Source organism: Bactrocera dorsalis, chromosome 2 (genome assembly GCF_023373825.1).
Source record: "Bactrocera dorsalis isolate Fly_Bdor chromosome 2, ASM2337382v1, whole genome shotgun sequence".
Taxonomy (NCBI): Eukaryota; Metazoa; Arthropoda; class Insecta; order Diptera; family Tephritidae; genus Bactrocera; species Bactrocera dorsalis.
Genome location: NC_064304.1, coordinates 86,987,589 through 87,008,565, shown reverse-complemented (window position 1 = coordinate 87,008,565; position 20,977 = coordinate 86,987,589). Strand labels below are relative to the sequence as shown.

Genomic DNA, 20,977 nt, shown 5'->3' with positions numbered 1-20,977 from the left:
CGAGGTTTCACACAAGGCGGCTCCCTATCGTGCGACTTCTTCAACCTGCTACTGGAGAAAATTATTCGAGCTGCAGAACTTAATCGAGCAGGTACAATATTTTTTAAAAGAGTGTACAGCTGCTGGTGTATGCCGATGATATTGATATCATCGGCCTCAACACCCGCGCCGTTAGTTCTGCTTTCTCCAGACTGAACAAGGAAGCAAAAGAAATGGGTCTGGCAGTGAACGAGGGCAAGACGAAATATCTCCTGCATCAAAGAAACAGTCATCGCACTCGCGACTTGGCTCTCACGTCACTGTTGACAGTCATAACTTTGAAGTTGTAGATAATTTCGTCTATTTAGGAACGAGTATTAACACCACCAACAACGTCAGCCTGGAAATCCAACGCAGGATAACTCTTGCCAACAGGTGCTACTTCGGACTGAGTAGGCAATTGAAAAAATTAATAGCCATAAGTCTGAATATATTGGATTGTCAAAAAAGTCTTGCGGTATTTTTATTGAATCAATTCGTGTGGCAGCCATACATCGAGCTTCTTAGTGACTCCAAGCTTCTTCAAATGGTTTATAACGATTTGATGACTACTATGTCGGTCTCTTTCGACCAACTCAGCGATTTTATCGCAATTTTCGACGACAGGCCTTCCGGAGCGTGGCGCATCTTCGACCACCTCTACACCAGAACGAAAACGTTGAAACCATCGTTGTGCGGTGGAAATGAAAACTGTATCGGGTCCATAAACTGCACAAATTATATTGGCGACTTGAGATGCATTTTTGCCTTTATCGTAGTAGTAATGTAAAATATGCCGTATTTTCTCTTTATTTTGCTCCATGTTTGCGACGCTATAAATCACGAACGACTTAAAAGAAACGACAATCAATCAAACACGTGTTAGCGCGTGAAATGCGCTTTCCAAAAAGGTATAGCATGACCCGATGCGACGAATGAAACTAGAACTACGCGCTTTCAGAGCCAACTAGCGAAAATACCACAAGACTTTTTTGACAACCCAACATATCATAGGCTGCGCATAATTTCAATATAGAAGATAGGGCCATTCCTTACAGACGTTTATAGAAATGTTCCAACATTTCATATAAACGAAAATAACTTATGTACATATATTTAACAAGTCTACGGCTTTTAATCGTATATATCGGCCAACATTTAAGATGCAATAGGTGATTAAGTATTGTGTAAATTTTAATACCAAAATGTGTGAAATTGGTCCACCAATTACCCCAGTTGCTATTTGCTCAATATAAAAATATTCGTTATTTAAGAAGTTTTGTAAGTACGTAAGTGATTTCTTCATAAAATTATGTGAAAGCATGTTTTCTAGTCTGTTTGCGTATTACAAAAAGTTGAGGCCAGACGCGGTGTCCATATAGTATATTCCGAATTTCCACCTGACGTTAAAAGTTTATGATAGTAAAAATGAAGATTTTATCGAAATTAAATAAAAGCCTATTTAGTTTTCTATATAAAAATGTGGTTTAGCATGAATGAAATTGGTCTAGACCTGGGTCAAAGCCTCATATTCGTAATGATTTCCGATTCTCTGGTTGACTTTGTCTTCATAATGTATGTACATATGTATACATATATCATTTGAGTTAATTTGGTGGATTTTAATACAAAAAAGACAAAATGTTTACTTCCGAAACTTTAAAAACTTTTCAGAAATACAAACGATTCCATACAAGTACGGCTAATACATACATATAATAATTATAAGTTAATAATATACCAAATATGAAAAACATTAAAAAAAAAGGGTTTTTTCAACACCTGAAAAATTTGCTCCTGCAAACTACGTTGATTCAATATGTGCCGTACTTTACTTACCATATCTTTCTTTCTCATAAATTGCATTTGGTGACGCACAAGAAGTTGAATGCTGATCTCCAATAAAAATGAAGGTGGGTGGCTGGCTGGACTAAAAATAAATGCATCTAACTAAAGAACCGAATAAAGACGAAAAATATATTGCCGGCTAAGAGAAAATGTAATAAATTTAACACACAAACGGAACAAACGGAAAACAGTGTGCAAAATTCAGTAGCTTCGGAGTTTACCCGGAGAAGACGTAGCACGTAATTTTTATAAAATAGAAGATAGAATATTCTATCGGTAGGTCGGTTTGGTGCTAAAATTTATCAAATATTTATTATAATAGTCCATGAATTGTCCAATATATGTCACATAGTTTATACATATGTATGTATATCAAAAAGATCAGAATTTCCAGACGAGTTAACGGAGTGTATGTCTGTCCTTTCACCCATGCATTTGTACAAGCGCAAACTTAAGTAAGACCACTTGATAAATATTGGTACACGTATTCCTTAGCAGGTTGAAGTTAGTATTGCGGATGGACGAAATCGGTTCATTGCCATTGTAAATGTTGTAAAGGGAATATTCTAATGTAAACTGTGGTTTAACGACAATACCCTTACTATAATGATTTCCCTCTCTCTATACAACTTTTTCTTCATATAACCAATAATAAAAAGTAGAAGTTAAAAGCAAATTGCGACGAATATATGAATAATTAATATAATCTTTACATTTAATTTACCAGATTCTTAGGACAAACATATTCTTTGTGTTTCCACATATGTATGTATGTATATTGCGTTTTGAATGCAAGATGATTTTACATAACTGAGCAATTTAATTTTTTATTATGTATACATGTATGTAACAATATATGTATATATTTATATATTAGACACTTGCAAGATTCGAACACCAAAAATTAAAAGCCAAATCAATTACTATTTTCTGCATTACTAAGACGGGTTTTCTTGCTCCTGAAAAAACTTGTATTCATATACATACGTATGTACATATGTATGTATGTATACTTACAGCTTTTACAAAACAAAAGTTTTTACTTTTGAATTCGGCATTTCACAAATGCGCCATTTCCTTACTTTAATGGGTTACATTTGTACATGATATTAATTTTTTTCAAATCCCCTTCTGAGGGACCCACTATTTGCCCCATTTTACGATCTATTACTGTATTGCCACTTCTTGCACGCATTGATGGTTTCGTACGGTCCTTTGAGAAAGCAAACTCCGAGTAATGCATCAGACTTTCATAGTCGTACAATACATTGTAAGTAGTAGTGTATATTTCGGGGTAGGCGATAAATTGTGACCAATACTTTTGAGGAATATTGGAATATTCAATTTTTACGTATTTATTGCGATCTGGACGACTCTGTTCGTGGTAGAGTCCAAGAGCATGCAAGGTTTCATGTTGTATAACACCACGTTCACTTAAACAGTAGGGATTTAGGATCACGTCGTGAGGTCCCGTTGGAGTTAGGGGGTTAAAACCAACTCTTGTACCACACAAGTCCGAAGATTTTTTATAATTAATGTACTTTAAATTTCCATTTTGACGAACATCATACTCTCTAAATCTTAGACATGTACTTTCATTAAATACCAGTAAGGCTGCGTGGACATTATCAACTTCCTCCTTGCTGTAATCTGTGGAGATTGTGTAGTGTAGCAAATTGCTTGGCCAGCGTTGTAACGGCGAATTCACCGCGTTACGGGTCTTATCTTCGGCCGCTTCGTCATCAACATGGATTTCATTTAAGTAATTTTCAAAATCTTCTATGTTGACTTTTCCTGAAGTGTTTGGTTTTGCAAAAGTTAATTGTACAACTAGTAACAAAATAAGCCAGCTAACGAAAAAATAGAAATTATTTCGATTCATGATATGGAATTGGATACAGTACTAAACACACTTTACATTTGGATTTTCTTTTATATAGTACCTGGATCGTCAACAAATGCGTGCAATATGTACAATTCATTTACATATCGCAAAGCCTATTTAATATGCTAATGGCCAAAGATAGATCACTACGTTACCTGCAGTTTTGTACAAGACGACACCATTTGCAATCACATTGAGTGTGTTATACATTGAGACCTGGTTAAAATTATGCAAAAGAAATTGCTGAACACTATTTGTGTTTGTATATATTTTCGTTTATACGAGATTATACTTTGATGGTTTCCTTTAATACAAGTTAATGTATTCGAATAAGTCCAGATATGCACACATATAACTGGACAATGCAACTATACATTGAAAACAGATCTTTGCAAATTATGAAGTTTATTTTGTTATACTTATTTGCCTAGTCGTTTGATTTCTCTTCTTTCTATGAATGTATTTATATGAATGTATTATATACTTAACCCTAGACACACAAATCGTTAAGTAATCCATAAGAGTTTTACATTTTTGCCTTTTCGACATCATTTTTGCTCAAACACTTTCATATAAAACTTAATATGTTTATCAATACCTCTAATTTGTGACTTGCACAGAGTTTTCTGTTTGTCATAAAATGATCCTACAATGGTTTATTCCTTTCCGAATCAATGATTTAAAAGCAAATTAACATTGAACCCTCTAAAGTCTACTGTATTTTGTTACATTATATTTATCAGTGCAAATATGAAAGAAAAAGAAAATAAACATGAACGTTAGTAGAATTAACTTAAATGTTTCCTTATATGTCACTCGAGTAAGCAATATACATGTAAAATAAGATTAAATCAAATTTGAAAAAACGATCACAAATTATTTATAACCTCGATCATTTGCCACTTGGTTAATGGTCATCCACACTACAAGCGTTCAATATACCATTACTCATCGCGGTATTGACGCTTTACAGCAATTAATGAATTTCAATAAAAGTATAAAGCGATGGAGGCACAATGTTCGTATATTTAATTCGATGTTTTTGTATGGCTCGTGCAGCCAAACAAGCCAGAGTGGTATATTTCAATGGATTGACGACTTCATGTATTTTCCTGGGTTTCAATAATGATTCAAAGGTTTCGCCGGCATCATTTTTGGCATCCTTTATTAAAGAATATAATTAGCACATTTCAAAAATAAATCGTTTCAACTTACCAGATGCGCGCCATGTTTTAAAAGAACTTTTGAAAGCGTTCGAGGACATTGTTGCGCTGTTGCAGCCAAATGCAAAGGAGAGTTTCCTGCATCATCCCTAGCATTTGGGTCAGCTCCAACTTCGAGTAGAGCTTTAGCTAGTGCTGGGGAAGGAAACTGACAAGCTGGATAACGACCGACAAGCGTTCCTTCTCGGTAACAAGCGTAGTGTAGAGCTGTTCGTCCCGATCGAACAGACACTTTAAGCCGATTCAACTTGTACAAAGAATATAAAATTTGTTTGCGCATATTTGGGCAGAAATTTTCATCTTCTTCAAGGGAAGCCAATAAACAACCAATATGTAAAGCGCTTACTAAGGCGCGACTCAGCGCGTTTGGATCGTGATTACAATCATGTATTGATGGTACTATGGCCGGATTTTTTTCCTGTTCTATAGTCCATTTAAGGCCTACAAAGGCAAAACTAACTGTTTCACCCAAAACAAGACGAATGTATTAAACTTGTTTTTATTACCTCGCTCCACTTCTAGAACAGCCTTATTAAATATCAGCAACATATCTCTGGCTTCAATTGGAGGAACAATGCGACCGCGAGGCAATAAACGACCGGCCTCAACAAGCATAAAACTAAACAGTTCCGCAAATGATAACAAAGATGATTGGGTCATTGGGCTGAGAGGTTGTAAAATTTTCTGCTGCATCGTCAAAGCATATGTCCATAACTCAATACAACGATCAAAACGTCCAGCGTCTGCATAATGCGCTCCTCTAAAAAAAATTGTCTGAATAATCTGATTTTAAATGGTCATTTGTAGTTACCTGAAACGTATGTAATAGCTTGTATCAGGATGTGTAGGACCTAAAATTCGCTGTCGTATAACTAAAGCTTGCATTCGCATTTCATCGGGATCTAGTACTAACTCTTCGAGTCCTTCTATTGTTTTCACTTCTGATACATATTCATAAGCTGCAATTGGTTCGCTGACAGTTTTTGGTATTTTAGGTTCTTGATTTCGATCTTCCATTGCCCTTCGCCACAAGGACAAAGCACTGATCATGTCACGTTTTTTATCTACGTATGTTGCACCCAAGAGTTCTAAAGCATCGATGCGACTTTTTCTACTAACGCAGGCCAAGGTAATAAGATGTTCCACAATTGGCAAATGCCCCGTCACACTCGCGGCCAAAAGTGGCGTCATACCGTAATAGTCGACATCCATTGTTGCGCCATGTTTTAACAACAATTGCAAAATCTCGAGTGAACCAGATTCTGCGCAGTCATGCAAAGCTGTATTTCCTTTTATACTACACCGATTCACATCTGCATTTAAAGTTAATAGATACTGAGCGATCTTGTAATGACCTTTGTAGCATGCAATCATTAAGCATGTATGTCCATGTCGATTTGCCACTTCAAAATCTAAAAAATGGAACCACTTTTAATAATATGTTTTTAACAAGCATTGATATATAGCACACCTGCACCATTGGTCACCAGGAACTTGACAATATCAAAATGTCCATCAAAACAAGCAGCGCGGAGTGGTGTAGAGTTAGTGCGGGTGGTACTATTTACATTTGCCCCATGATGAACAAGGAGCTTTACAATACCATAATGACCAGCTGCTGCGGCGCACCATAGCGGTGGCGCATCCTCAATTGGCTCACCATCAAAACTCACGGAACCCACTTGCTCAACATTGGCGTGTCGTTTTAGCAAATACTCTACAATGTTATAGTGACCATTTCGGCAGGCAATTACTAATGGTGTTGCTCCGTTAACTCTCGCAGATATAAGCATCTTTGTTTCTGACTCTGATCTGTTGGAGAGGGTATGCTGTAAATAAATTATTTCAATTATTAACAATTTTTATTTTATGTATACATATATAGTACATACATGAAAAGTGAGGAGCTCATATGCACTTTACTCTATGATACGATCTAAATTAATATATATGTACATAGCTATTTTTGAAGGTTTCATAAAGAATGGAGAAAAATAAAAGCTCAAATCCATCTGAATGAAAAATCAAATGGAAATGTTATCAAAACTACAAAATTATTTAAAATAACGGAATAAGGCATTTTTCAGGGGAATGTTAAAAATGCTTTGCAATATTTCAGGAAAAATAACATCTTTGAAAATTTGCTCGCAAAAACATCAACAAATAGAACATCAGAAGAAGGCTAGCGTTTGCGGAGGATCACCAACAGAAATACTTAAACTTCTGGGATCTAGGGATTTGGAAAGATGAATCCCAGAGTAATGTCTAGGAATGATGATAGACCCAATGTCAGACGACCACCATTAAAAGAGTTAAACCCACGGGTGCTTCACTCCATTGACATGTTGAAACAATGGACCCCGGATCAATGTAACCCACTAGATCGTAAAAAGGGCAAACGATGCAGAAAAAACAAAATACTAGACTAAATAAAGAAAGTTTTTCAAACAAAATATGAAATTCTTTTATTTTGTTGCACGTGACATGTGAGCATGCAAAATAGTACCAATAAAAAAGAAGAAAGATTTTTACAGAATGTTTTTACATTAAAATTCAGCTTTATAATATACCATAAATACAATCAATTTTAAGTTAATTCATTTACATTTGTGAAATGTTTTTATTAATAAGATTTCAGTTTGCTCTGGGCATCAATCACTAGATCACCTCTGGGGTTCTGCAAGAGTATGCTCCGGTCTTGAAACCTTCTGTTAGTCGCCTCATCTTTTATAGAACTTTCAACAATTACTCCTGTCGTCCACCATATCAAGCACTTCGCACTCACGCATTTCGGCCTGCCTCTTTTTTGTCTGCAAATGTGTCTCTCTTCCGTCTTCAACTATCGGTATCTATCCCATCCCGCACGTGTTGGCGTAGATTGTAACGTTGAGAGTTAAGCAATCTCTTTTCGTTTGCAGCTGTATGTAAAGAGTTTTAAATCTTCTTCTTCTTAATTGGCGTAGACACCGCTTAACAACAGCGCGCCAGTCGTTCCTTCTTTTCGCTACGTGGCGCCAATTGGATATTCCAAGCGTAGCCAGGTCCTTCTCCACCTGGTCCTTCCAACGGAGTGGATGTCTTCCTCTGCTTCCCCCGGCGTGTACAGCGTCGAATACTTTCAGAGCTGGAGTGTTTTCGTCCATTCGGACAACATGACCTAGCCAGCGTAGCCGCTGTCTTTTAATTCGCTGAACTATGTCAATGTCGTCGTATATCTCGTACAGCTCATCGTTCCATCGAATGCGATATGCGCCATGGCCAACGCGCAAAGGATCATAAATATTTCGCAGAACTTTTCTCTCGAAAACTCGCAACGTCGACTCATCAGATGTTGTCATCGTCCAAGCCTCTGCACCATATAGCAGGACGGGTATTATGAGTGGCTTATAGAGTTTGGTTTTTGTTCGTCGAGAGAGGACTTTGCTTCTCAATTGTCTACTCAGTCCGAAGTAGCACCTGTTGGCAAGAGTTATCCTGCGTTGGATTTCCAGGCTGACATTGTTGGTGGTGTTAATGCTGGTTCCTAAATAGACGAAATTATCTACAACTTTAAAGTTATGACTGTCAACAGTGACGTGAGTGCCAAGTCGCGAGTGCGGCGACTGTTTGTTTGATGACAGGAGATATTTAGTCTTGCCCTCGTTCACGGCCTGACCCATTTCTTTTGCTTCCTTGTCCAGTCTGGAGAAAGCAGAACTAACGGCGCGGCTATTGAGGCCGATGATATCAATATCATCGGCATACGCCACCAGTTGTACACTCTTATAGAAGATGTTACCTTCTCTGTTGAGTTCTGCAGCTCGAACTATTTTCTCCAGAAGCAGGTTGAAAAAGTCGCACGATAGTCGCCTTGTCTGAAACCTCGTTTGGTATCGAACGGCTCGGAGAGGTCCTTTTCGTGCTGTCGAAAGCAGCTTTGAAATCGACGAAGAGGTGGTGTGTGTCGATTCTCCTTTCACGGGTTTTTTCCAAGATTTGGCGCATGGTGAATATCTGGTCAGTTGTTGATTTACCAGGTCTAAAGCCACACTGATAAGGTCCAATCAGTTTGTTAACGGTGGGCTTTAATCTTTCACAGAATACGCTCGATAGAACTTTATATGCTATATTAAGGAGGCTAATCCCACGGTAGTTGGCACAGATTGTGGGGTCTCCTTTTTTATGGAATGGGCATAGCACATTTAAATTCCGAACGTGGGGCATGCTTTCGTCCGACCATATTTTACAAAGAAGCTGATGCATGCTCCTTATCAGTTCCCCGCCGCTTTGTTGTTCTTCAGGCGGGTAATTGCTATTCGAACTTCTTCATGGCCGGGTAATGAAATGTCTGCTCCATCGTCATCGATTGGGGAATCGGGTTCGCCTTCTCCTGGCGTTGTACGTTCACTGCCATTCAGCAGGCTGGAGAAGTGTTCCTTCCATAATTGAAGCATGCTCTGGGCATCGGTGACTAAATCACCTTGGGGGGTTCTAAATGAGTAAGCTCCGGTCTTGAAACCTTCTGTAAGCCGCCGCATTTTTTCGTAGAATTTTCGAGCATTACCCCTGTCGGCCAGCTTATCAAGCTCTTCGAACTCACGCATTTCGGCCTCTTTCTTTTTCTGTCTGCAAATGCGCCTCGCTTCCCTTTTCAACTCTCGGTATCTATCCCATCCCCACGTGTTGTGGTTGATCGTAACGTTGCGAGATAGGCAGCCTGTTTTCTCTCCGCTGCGACACGGCACTCCTCGTCGTACCAGCTGTTCTTTTGCACTTTCCGAAAACCAATGGTTTCGGTTGCAGCTGTACGTAAGGCGTTTGAAATGCGGTCCCACAGTTCCCTTATACCGAGTTGTTGACAGGGAGTGCAAGCCGAGTAGAAAATCGTTCGGCTGTCTGTTGTGATTGCAATGTGGGTATTTTGGCTGCAACAAGACAGTGGTTCGAGGCGATGTTAGGATCTCGGAGCGGACGCACATCTAAAACACTGGAGACGTGTCTTCCATCTATCACAGCATGATCGATCTGGTTCGTGGCTTTTCGATCCGTAGACAGCCAGGTAGCTTAATGAATTTTCTTGTGATGGAATCTAGCGCTACAGATAACCACATTTCGGGCCACGACGAAATCGTTCAGCTTCAACCCATTTGGGTAATGAAAATAAATATGTTGATAACATGTATTAAATTCTCTATAACATAGATATAAATACCAATAAAAACATAAATATACGTTCTCTTTGTTTCATAATATTTACGAAATTTAAGTAAAATTGATTTATTTTTAACTTTTTCGTGTTTGAGTTGCTTACAAAATACAAAAAAACGACAATCGATTAATATATATGATGATCTCTATTTAGTATAACCAAAAAGGCAAACAAGAGTTCTTTTTAGTTTTGTGACCTGCTATCAGGTCTCAAATTTGTGTCAATATTTTGAGACTAACGCTAGAGACTGTTCAGTGAATAGTAACTAGTCACAAATTGAGACTTTACCTCAAAATGTCTCAAATAGTGACTAGAGACTGCTTACAGAATTCCACTATAAGACAACCAACCAATTTGAACCAACATCGTCATCAAACATATGATTTCAAAGTTGTCGTAACCTTGTATTCTATGAACGTTGTTCGAATCAACGATGTATACATAAAAACTATTTATTAGTGACGAATTCGTTTAGCGCACTATGTGCACTTACACATATGCACATTATACTTGTACATACTTATGTTGTGTGGATATCGAACTCGTAATGCATTGACATTGCGAATTCAATGTCAAAACAGAAATAGCTTACTCGTGGAACCAAAGAGAGTTCCCTCATTCCCTACATACATATGTACACGGAAGTGTTGGTAGATTAAAGTACACCATTAGAGATTTTGTAAATAAGAAATTATAGTACCGTTCGTGATGCGATGTATTTAACATCATACTTTGCATACAACACATTTTTCATAATTTTTTTGTAAAATTACAAAACTAAGGTATTTGATATCAACTACCTTTGGGATAACAAAAACAAATTGTACCTTTGCGTAATATTTGTTTTGCTCGATCATAGCACTTTTCTAATCTAGAAAATGTAAATAGAATCAATTGAAGTTAGAACATTAGTAGAAATATTTATCACATTAGAATGTACATATTATGTTTACGGGTAGGAGAAAATATGGACCGATTTCGTCAATTCTTATCACCAAACCATTTTACGTCTTAAATAATTTGTAAAATCATTACATTTATATTTGATATGCGGGGGCAAGGGAAAGCAAGATTTTTCCATGGAGTTATTTATTTTCTTCATAATAAATGAGAATCAAAATAGAAATTAAAAAATATAACAAATTATTTCACTCAAGCAATTGTAGTTACGATAATTTGGCCAATGTTCGGATAAACATTCGTGATGAGTTCATCTTTCGTTGAAGTGAATTGACAAAAGGCAGGTGGAGTTGATATCAAACCACTGGAAATATCAACCGAAGTTTGCCCATTTCCAATTCTTAGAGAATACGATGTAAAATGTTTCGGCAATGTAATTTTTGTTCGTATCGAAATGATCATTGCGAAAAGTGTGCGAACTTCAGTGACATGCGAAATAGCTATCGCATCGTCCATCGTTTGATTCCAGTGATTATCATGCTCCAGAAATTGTAATTGCTGGCATGCTTCTCAAAAAGTTACATACCCCGTATCATTCGCAATATGACGCAGGTTGAGAAAAAACTCGCCAATTTCAATTTTGTTGTTGGCGGTGTTTCCGCTGGCTGTACTACATTATCTGCGTTGAAATATATCCTTGGGCCTTCTCCAAATTAACTGCGAGATGCACAACAATCGGAAAACGTTCATGCATTGCAAACAAAAAGTAAATATCTTACAAAACGCTTCATTGAAGTTCACGTATCGACCCATTTGATACTGCTGATCTCATCTCGTTCAAGGTACGTATTTTATCGATTTCACAAAACTGCAATACTCAATATTGATATGAGTTTTGAATTATAGCCCTGACAGACGACAGCGCTAATATGCATTAGCGGGCTTAATTTACATTTATTTGCGCATTTTACCCATGTTAATGCAAGTTTGTAATGCACAAGAATTCCGTGCATTTGGTTGAATTTACTAAATTTGAGTACGCAACACTGCTCAAAAATGGCCGATTTTTGCTATTTATTGACAGATGTCGCAATTTTGCTATCCATTTTTCCAATATTCTTAACTTTTTTGCACACTTTTTCCGCATTACAATCAATTAATGCTATTAATTTCACTCTATTCTCTTTTAACGTAGATAATAATAAACGAATTTTTTCGTTGAATTTATATTGATTCTCCAAAATTTTCTTTTAATAATTTATCTTATTCATTTTTATTTCACTTTTTTTTTTAATAAAGAAACAAATTTCACTATCAGCTGTCTATATGCACAAGCCTGCCGTCTGTAACCATAAAATTTCAATTCGCATTAGCGTTGCTTAAGGCACATTAATTTTGCTCGTCTGTCAGGGCTATTAGACAATAGTTGCGAATATGGACGATCGATGTGTTGTCAACTTCGATATTGGATGCTGAATGTTCTGCCATTGTTGTCTGTGAGCGACGCCGATACAGTGGATATCCATCATTTCCAGTTTGCGTTTCCGAAAGAAAAGCACGTGGATAGTGTTTCGTGCATTTATTGTCAGACATACAAACCGAAGTGGGATTATGGTGTGCGCAAGGTCCATGAACCATTTTGATTTTCACCACTTCGAATAGTTCTGGACCTATCTCTAGATCAGGAATTTCCAAAGAAATGATTTCATCAATTTTTAATATAATTTTTTCCACCATCCAAAGAAGAATCTGTGCGTGTGGCAAATTTCTTTTTTGCCACTCAACAGAGTACATCCATCATTTAACAGCTCCATATACAATGTATGTTGCTGCACGATAAAGTCTATCAAACATCGTACATGTTGTTTCAAACTCGTGCTGCGACATCGTGACACTCTTACTGATTGATCGCGATTCAATAATTCCGTAATCTATGGCCATTTTGCATTGCAAGTGAATGTAACAAACAAATCCGGCAGTCCATAATTCCGCTCATATGGCATCGAATCCTGCGAGTATTCGTGCATGTGCTTTGGGCTGGCAAAGTATATTATGCTGATGGCAAAACGAATGCCGACCGATATTAGTGCGACCTCTTCGCGGCATCGTAACAAAGTTCAATTTATAATTGATCACTTTGTAAGAAACACACATCAAGTTTTTACTGAATATTTTTCAATAATTTACCTTTTGAATAGAAAATTAAACGATTCAAATAATTTACAAACAAATCAATTGGAAAACAAAACAAAAAATTTTGTGGAAAAGTCACTTTTTGGACCTTTAAGCTAGTAATAGCTCTGACAGACGAGCAAAATTAATGCGCCTTAAGCAACGCTAATGCGCATTGCAATTTTATGGTGACAGACGGCAGACTTGTGCATTTAGACATCTGATAGTGAAATTTGTTTATTTATTTAAAATTAAAAAAAAAGTTAAATAAAAATGAATAAGATAAATTATTAATAGAAATTTTGGTATTTTTGGAAAATCAACAGAAATGTTACGAAAAAATTTTATTATAAGTTTTTTATTAATTACGTTAAAAGATAATAGAGTGAAATTAAAAGCAATAATTGTTTGTAATGCGGAAAAAGTGTGCGAAAAAGTTAAGAATAATGAAAAAAAGGATAGCAAACTGTGCGTTGTTTATTTTCTGCTATCTAAATATATTAAAATTTGTTTTTGTTAATATACTTGCACATAATTTAATTAGCAATATAAAACTGCTTACCTCTGATGCTGCAAACGCAAAGGAGGCGGCAGACTTCAAGCGACATCTGTCAAAAAATAGCAAAAATCGGCCATTTTTGAGCAGTGTTGCCTGCTCAAAGTTGGTAAATTCAGCTAAATGCACGAAATTCTTGTGCATTACAAATTTGCATTAACATGATTCAAATGCGCAAGTAAATGTAAATTAAGCCCGCCAATGCATATTAACGCTGTCGTCTGTCAAGGCTATAAGTCGGTTAAAAATTAACTTTTAAATGTTTTTTTTTACAAATTTTTACCGGTTCAGGCCATTTTTCATTTCATGCAACAGTTTAGTCAGCTATAGCGAATAGACAAAAACCTAACTTATTTTTATATATTGGTCATATAAGATGTACATATTTACAAAAACTATTTGACAATCCTACTAACTTAGAAAAATACTTTTTTTAATATTTTTACCCCGGAAATTTAAATTACAATTTTTGTCACAATGTACATACATATATGTAAATCAAGCGCCAATGAAGATAGTGGAATAATTTTACATCATCTCATCTAAAAATAGTCGAATAATAAATTCCTGTCAACAGTTCTCTCCTTCTTAAAAATTTAATTTTAAAGATAAAAAAATATTCAGAAATAGTAAGTATAAATCAAATACTGATTACACAAACATCTGCTGTATAACTTCTTTTGCTTATTACTTCCAAGTAAAATTGCTGTCAATTTCGTTTCAGTTTACATCAGAGGATGAGATTAAACACACATGCCGAAAACATAATCAGCTGATCAACAGTGTTGATCGCGTCTAGTACCGACTAGCATCAACTGATTTCATGCAACACGACCAAGCTATTCTTCGACAATCGAGTAAATCAGTGTATTTAATATAATATAAGATTATTTAGTACAACTCAAACACTGTGGAACATTTAAATTATACAAATGTGAGTATGATTTGCAAGGAATTATGAACTTTACAAGCTAATCGCTACCCATGGCAATTTGTTCTCTGTCGCTGTTTTGAAGACAAACGGTACGATTCGTGTAGTACAAGTATATTATAAGGTCTCCGGCGTTTATTGCGGTTGTTACAAACTTCGTAAAATAATACACCCTGTTCGGGGTATAAAACACCAAAGCTCAATAAAAATTACATAAAAATCTCTTAGTTATATTAGGTTTTTTTTTTATCGAATTACTATTTACTTTATTCATTCTCGTTGAATAAAAGCGATTTTTGACTACTGAAATTGATTTGTTTTAGATGAGTTCCAATATGCAATGAGACCACGCATTAATTCGTTCCAACAACAGCCGGTTCTAAGCTACCGGAATTTATCCGGCCAAAGGCGGTTCCGGCGATTTAATCCTGTTTAAATCGGTGAGTTTGGGTTAAGTTTGCCATTATTAGAGCTCCTCCTAGAAACATTCACGAGCCGGGAACACTGCTGCGGTCCAAGAAATCAATTCGATCAATCAGCCGGTCAGATTTTCTGCATTTTGCAATATTGTCTTATCGATGGTGACGTCGATCGCGGGGGTACTACCCTTGAATGTGAGAGGACAGCTATCCGGACAGGCGATTTTGAGTTCGAAATATATAATATTATACATCAAAAAACACCTAATGTAGATGCACTGTGCGACACATTGCACAATGAACGACGAAGCCTCCACCAGCAATATGGGCACCTGAGAACTGCAACGAGTAATAAATTTTTGTGTATACCTAAGTACTGATCCCTTACTCTGTTTGATTCTGTCAGTTCGGTTCATGTACACGAAGCGCACCGTTTGTCATCAAATCAGCGAAAGAGAACAATTTTGATTTGTTTATAAACGTTCGCATCAGCAGAAAATACTCGAAGTAAAGCAAACACGTGCTTCAATTATTGAAATGATCGACAGCGTTCGGTTTGTATATCACCGAAAATTTGTAAATTCGAAAATTTGTAACATGCGTACATTTTCAAAGCTGCTACATTTTTTGCCACACATGATTCAAATCAGTCCAGCAGAAAATTTCGGTTGTTTGCTGAACTCATAGTTTTACCCATAGATTTACTCGCAGATTTACTTATAGTTTACCCAAAGTTTCACATCAATTCAAACAATCGTCGCAACGCTATGAGCTGGCATGATACGATTGGAACCGAAGCCAGCCATACCGGTTACTCGATCGTGATTGCCGAATAGCAGATTGTTCGTGTTGCATCAGATCGGTTGACGCTGGCGGCTACTCGAATTGATCAGCTATCTTGTCTATGCTGAACTGAATTGATTTGATTGGGTTTTTGGCACGAATGTTTGTTCTGATTTTATCATACTCGTTGCTGCTTTCTGATGGGCACCTTTAATAGCTCGCCTGCCATAACCAACGCTAAAAGTGGTCTGATAAATAATATAACCTGGCGACCTATGCTAACGCTCGCATCAGACCATCTGCCCATAATTGTCTCGACCGAGAAACTACCCGACTTCATTTTTGTAGACAACCGCACCTTCGTTAACTTTAACAAAGCTAAATGGGTCAGTTTTCAGAATTTCCGCAAGGTTGCGCAACCCCCATTTCCCAGCCGAAGAAGCTGTTTTAGCTGAAGAGAGCGACACTTTACTCCATGCCGATACCCGTGATCCCTGAATAAATGATGCCAATTTGGAGATTCGGCAAACGGTAAACCAGAGCATAAGCGGACAAACTCGATAGAGCATCTGAATTCATGTAACCTCTCCTCCGGTGAGTAAGCTTTTTAACTACTGTCAAGAACTTGGCTGATCCGAAGAGAGATAACGACCGCATTGAATTGCTACTCCCGACATTCGCTCACCACCTGAGTCTAGCAGGCCACAAACATGGCTTCCTTAATGTGCACAGCACCACCACAATACTTAGATTCGTTGCCTAAACCAAAAGCCACCCTGTGAGAGGGCGTTCCTTGTAGTGTTGGACTTGCTAAAAGCCTTTGACACAGTCAATCACACAACGCTACTTGAGGATATTGAACAATTCACGCTCGCTTCAAGATTGAAGAGGTGGACTATTAACTACCTGAGCGGTCGGCAAATAACGTAGCGCTAGACAACCCATGCTCCTTCACTCCTCATCCGACCGAGTTAAGAGAAAAAGTATAGAGCCGCAAGAAAATCATCAAGTCGCTAGCCCGCAGCTCATGGAGAATTAAGTAGGGAAGAGGGTTGGGGAGTTGCAGCGTTATGAGTTATATACATGTAGATATATATTTCGATTCTCTGGATACTTTTTGTACCTTAAGGTATTTCCCTGCCTTTGATCATTGCAAGTTGCAAGAGTATAAAATGTTCGGTTGCACCCGAACCTACTTCTTCTTTACTTGCAATTCTTACCATCACATATTTTGATTTACTTACGTATGTATACTGAAAACGAAATCACAAAATTTATATGATTTTAATTTAATTACATAACCAAAATGTATCATATTAAACAAAAGTAATATTATTAAATGGCACACTATAATAACAAATTAAGAGTGGCAAGTTGGTGAAAAGTAAAGAATTTATCCCGACTGCTAAAAGATTGCTTAAAAAATTAAATATATTTTTACTTACATTTTGAGGGTCATAATATAAACTGCGACCATTGAATATTAAAATAAAATAAAACGATGACGAAATGAAAGAGGTGAAACGAAACACAAAATTTTAACATCTAAAGTTATTGACCATGAGTTCATTGCTTTCAATGGTAGATTCGTTCAATATTCAAGTTAATGGTAGTTGTTGTTTTTTGAACAATTATTTGTCCTTCCTCATTCACGTACTTCACAAAAACACACGTTTATTCATGTATGCATCTATATTCATGAAGAATTGAGTCAAAGTAAACTAGATACGAAAACACATGCTGACCTTTTGCAAATGGAAACACACACAGAATCTCTTAAAAAATCAGTTACGGAAAAACTAACGAAGATGCAAAAACATTTTTACTTATTAATAATACTATCAGATTTTTATGTATCATATTACATATCGATTATTTGACAACAAAAAGTAAACGATAAGATTAACTATTTTGTTTCTATTTGTTTACATATGTTCCAATAATCACCAGTTTCCTTGTCCTTCTAAAAACTGGTTTTACCAATAAACAAATTATAATATTTAAATCGAAGTTAGTTTCATATTAAAAATATTTGTACACTTGTTCAGCTTTGTTTAAAAAAGTGGTAGTGCAAACAAAAAGAAAGCAAAGAGCTGTTTTTTATAATAAAGATCTGAATTTATTCAAAATAAATTGTTGGTACATTAGTTGCTAAAAAAAATGAAGTGATTTTTTACGGTTTATTGCCTTGATTAGACATCATATTCTTGATAAAGCGTCACATACTTACAAAAGTGGCAGTAATGATATATTGTGGGTATGGCTCATCCTAATGACCATAGATTGGACTCTAGAGTGAAATGGAGACAGAATGAACTTTTCTTGTTTTTCTTCGTAACAGTCTCTTCTAGACTTCTACTCCGTTCATTGTTTTATACCAGTAGTTTGCTTTGCGCACATAAGCACAGATAACAAGAACTAACCTGGCTGCTTAGTTCAATTTACATGTCACATCGAGAACCGAGGATACGTTATTATTTGTAAAAAAAAAAAACACAATCCAGTGATGAACATATATGTATATATGCAGAGTAAAAAGTAATTCACATAACAAAAACAATCGAGAAATGTAGGAAAGCTGAAACCTTATTAAACATAGTTAAATGGCCGGATGAAAAACATTTACCGGGATTAAATGTTGTCAATTCTGGTAATTTAGAGATAGAAATCGTAAGGATTGTTTATCGTCACCCAGACTTTGGACACGAATATAAGTAGTTCAATACGTTCTGTGAGTTTAACCACCACATACCCGAACCTGGATTTTTATCCGGCCAAAAGCTGTGGCCATTACATGATTCGGAGCAAGGGGAAGAATTTAACTGCATTCTTATCGACGATGGAACTGACTGAGATTATCAACTAGACATAATCATGCTGACAGCAGTTTACCATTGTTGTTTTAAAATATTGGTTAGGATCTATATATGTTAAAAAAGAGAAACTTAAAAGAAGAATCAAGGGATGTTTTTAGTCCCAAGTTTGTGACAAAAGGTTCGATGAGTTATTTATAAATATATAAAATGAATAGCTCGTATTGACTTACCTTCAACTGCGATAAGTTATTGTCTCGAGCCGCATTATATACAACAAATTTACAATCCATAGCCAAGGCAGAATTTCGACATAAAATTCTTTTGTCTTGCAAACCAATATCACACTCTTTTTAGTATCTTTATGGTTTTTTTGATGTTGGTAGGCTTTATGTTTGAAAGATATATTAAACTTTCAAAGCAATTTTAAAAAATAAGCTTGCTCTGCAATTATATTTATCTTTCTTGATTCTTCCAAAGCTTGCGAATATCTGCAGATTTTTCTGTCGTCGTATTTGATGAAACGCTGAAGTTTATATTTCGCTCACAGCCAAACAGAAAAACAACCCGTAGGCCACACAAACAGGAAGACAGTTCTTTCTTTAGCACTTTTTGTGTTTGCCTTATTCACCGATTTTTACTTCTTTCTTTCTTGTTATATTTTTTCTGCACTTTACGCGTTAAAATTTACTTCTTTGTTCTCGAAAGAAAAACTTAGCCAGAAATAGAATAAGTGGCACTAAAAATTCGGTTGATACATTTGCTTGGTTCTCTTCAGCATGCTTTAACGAATGAATACCAAAGCGAAATTCGCAAAAAAATTCCACGGGTGAACTAGGCACAACATCAACAACACACAACCTTACTGGATACCAAAATTTATAGTAATAATTAGTAAATAACGCGTGGCCAAGAAAACTCGATGAAATTGGATACAATATACAATAAAATTTTTATTATTGTAGTTGTACTCGCTTACAAGCCAAAAAATAGTTCGAGGTATACTCGTATTTTTTCTGCTTTTTTTATCTCAACATCAACAACACTAAAGAACACTTTCGAACTCGTCGTACAGCAAAACTCAACTATATTTTGCTTCCGGACTGAGCCAGAGAACGTAAAGTATACGTACTTTACGTTCTCTGACTGAGCTGCCGTTTCAATAGTTTGGTATAATTCATATTTCGTATAATATGGCAGCATCAGATACTACGATGACTTTTTCGAAGATTACGTTGCCTTGCCATACTGGAAGTTTAGGAACATTCAGAAGCATACTAAAACAGATCTGCTTATCTACTATCACCTTTAGTTGAAATTTTTGAACGATTACCTTAATTGTTTTGAGAATTGCGTATGTATTTACCGAAAGAGATATAAATATGTCGTTATTTATTTAGGCCAATATACAATTGAAATATCTGTTTAAATTAAAGGCAGATGGCAGCTTCAGAACACCTGATTTTTTATTAAATATGTGTGTATATTAGACCATGTTGCTACTTTTGATACGATTGTGTGTACATATATGGGTTCATGTATGTATATTTATTATATCAGCATTGAATTGAGCATGTAATTCATTCATATACATATGTAAGTAAGAATGATGACACAAGGTTATGTCGCTAGCAGTAAAATCATGATTTCCTATTAATTCTGACACCTATAAGTTTTATTATTTGTCAAGTAGTCGAATAAAAAAAGTTGCCGGATTTTTATTATAACTATCAGATATCGTTTCTCATAACAATATTGGAAGTATTATTATTATTCTTGATCTCGTTATTAAAAAATAGTTCTTTCTTCTGGGCAACTGCTGACAAAAGTTAATGACATATGCACATACTTATGTATATGTATATATACATATGTATGTATATTCACTAACACCGCTTATAATTAATAATAACTTATTTTTTTATACATCGAGTGTGCAAAAAAGGTTTACGTGCAAAGTGTTTTGCTGAAGAATCCCGTTCAAATCTATCCTTTCGTGCATATAAAAGCAAATTAATTATATTTTGATTATACATTTTTTTTTTCAAAATACTTGTACATAAGTATGTACATATGTATGTATTCACAACAATAACTCTCTTCACATTTTGTAAATTGATAAGAAAGAGATGGGCAAAAACAAAAAACATAAGGAACTTCAATTTTTAACACAAAAAAAGTTTACATACATTTTTGAATTTCATTTTAATTGGTCCTCCTATTGCAACAATAATTGCTTGA

General features: G+C 35.9%; 3 protein-coding genes across 4 annotated transcripts in view; all 3 read right to left on the bottom strand.

The window, feature by feature from the left end:
* LOC105229496 (uncharacterized) overlaps window positions 1-19,109 on the bottom strand; it is a 39,645-nt gene extending 20,536 nt beyond the window's left edge. For both annotated transcript variants that reach the window (XM_049449373.1, XM_049449375.1), the window contains exon 1: window positions 18,970-19,109. The gene's annotated coding sequence lies outside the window, so the exon portion shown is untranslated. The remainder of the gene's footprint in view (window positions 1-18,969) is intronic.
* Window positions 2,613-4,180, bottom strand: LOC105223351 (zinc metalloproteinase nas-13). Its single transcript, XM_011201067.4, has one exon. The coding sequence runs from the start codon at window positions 3,746-3,748 to the stop codon at window positions 2,945-2,947; it is 804 nt and encodes a 267-aa protein (XP_011199369.1). The 5' UTR covers window positions 3,749-4,180; the 3' UTR covers window positions 2,613-2,944.
* On the bottom strand, window positions 4,442-19,113 carry LOC105223310 (protein fem-1 homolog CG6966). Its single transcript, XM_011200991.4, has 6 exons — window positions 18,970-19,113; window positions 6,446-6,803; window positions 5,786-6,386; window positions 5,481-5,734; window positions 4,967-5,415; window positions 4,442-4,913 (listed from the first exon to the last, which is right to left on the bottom strand). Exons 1-6 carry the CDS (start codon window positions 19,027-19,029, stop codon window positions 4,728-4,730), a joined length of 1,908 nt encoding a protein of 635 aa, XP_011199293.1. The 5' UTR covers window positions 19,030-19,113; the 3' UTR covers window positions 4,442-4,727.
* Between the last annotated feature and the right edge of the window lie 1,864 nt (window positions 19,114-20,977).

Coding starts and splice junctions, on each gene's coding strand:
- LOC105223351 (XM_011201067.4), bottom strand. CDS start 3,748: ATGAATCGAAATAATTTCTATTTTTTCGTTAGCTGGCTTATTTTGTTA.
- LOC105223310 (XM_011200991.4), bottom strand. CDS start 19,029: ATGGATTGTAAATTTGTTGTATATAATGCGGCTCGAGACAATAACTTA. Junction 6,804..18,969: donor ATAACTTATCGCAGTTGAAG/GTAAGTCAATAC, acceptor ATTTATTTACAG/CATACCCTCTCCAACAGATC. Junction 4,914..4,966: donor TAAAACATGGCGCGCATCTG/GTAAGTTGAAAC, acceptor TCTTTAATAAAG/GATGCCAAAAATGATGCCGG.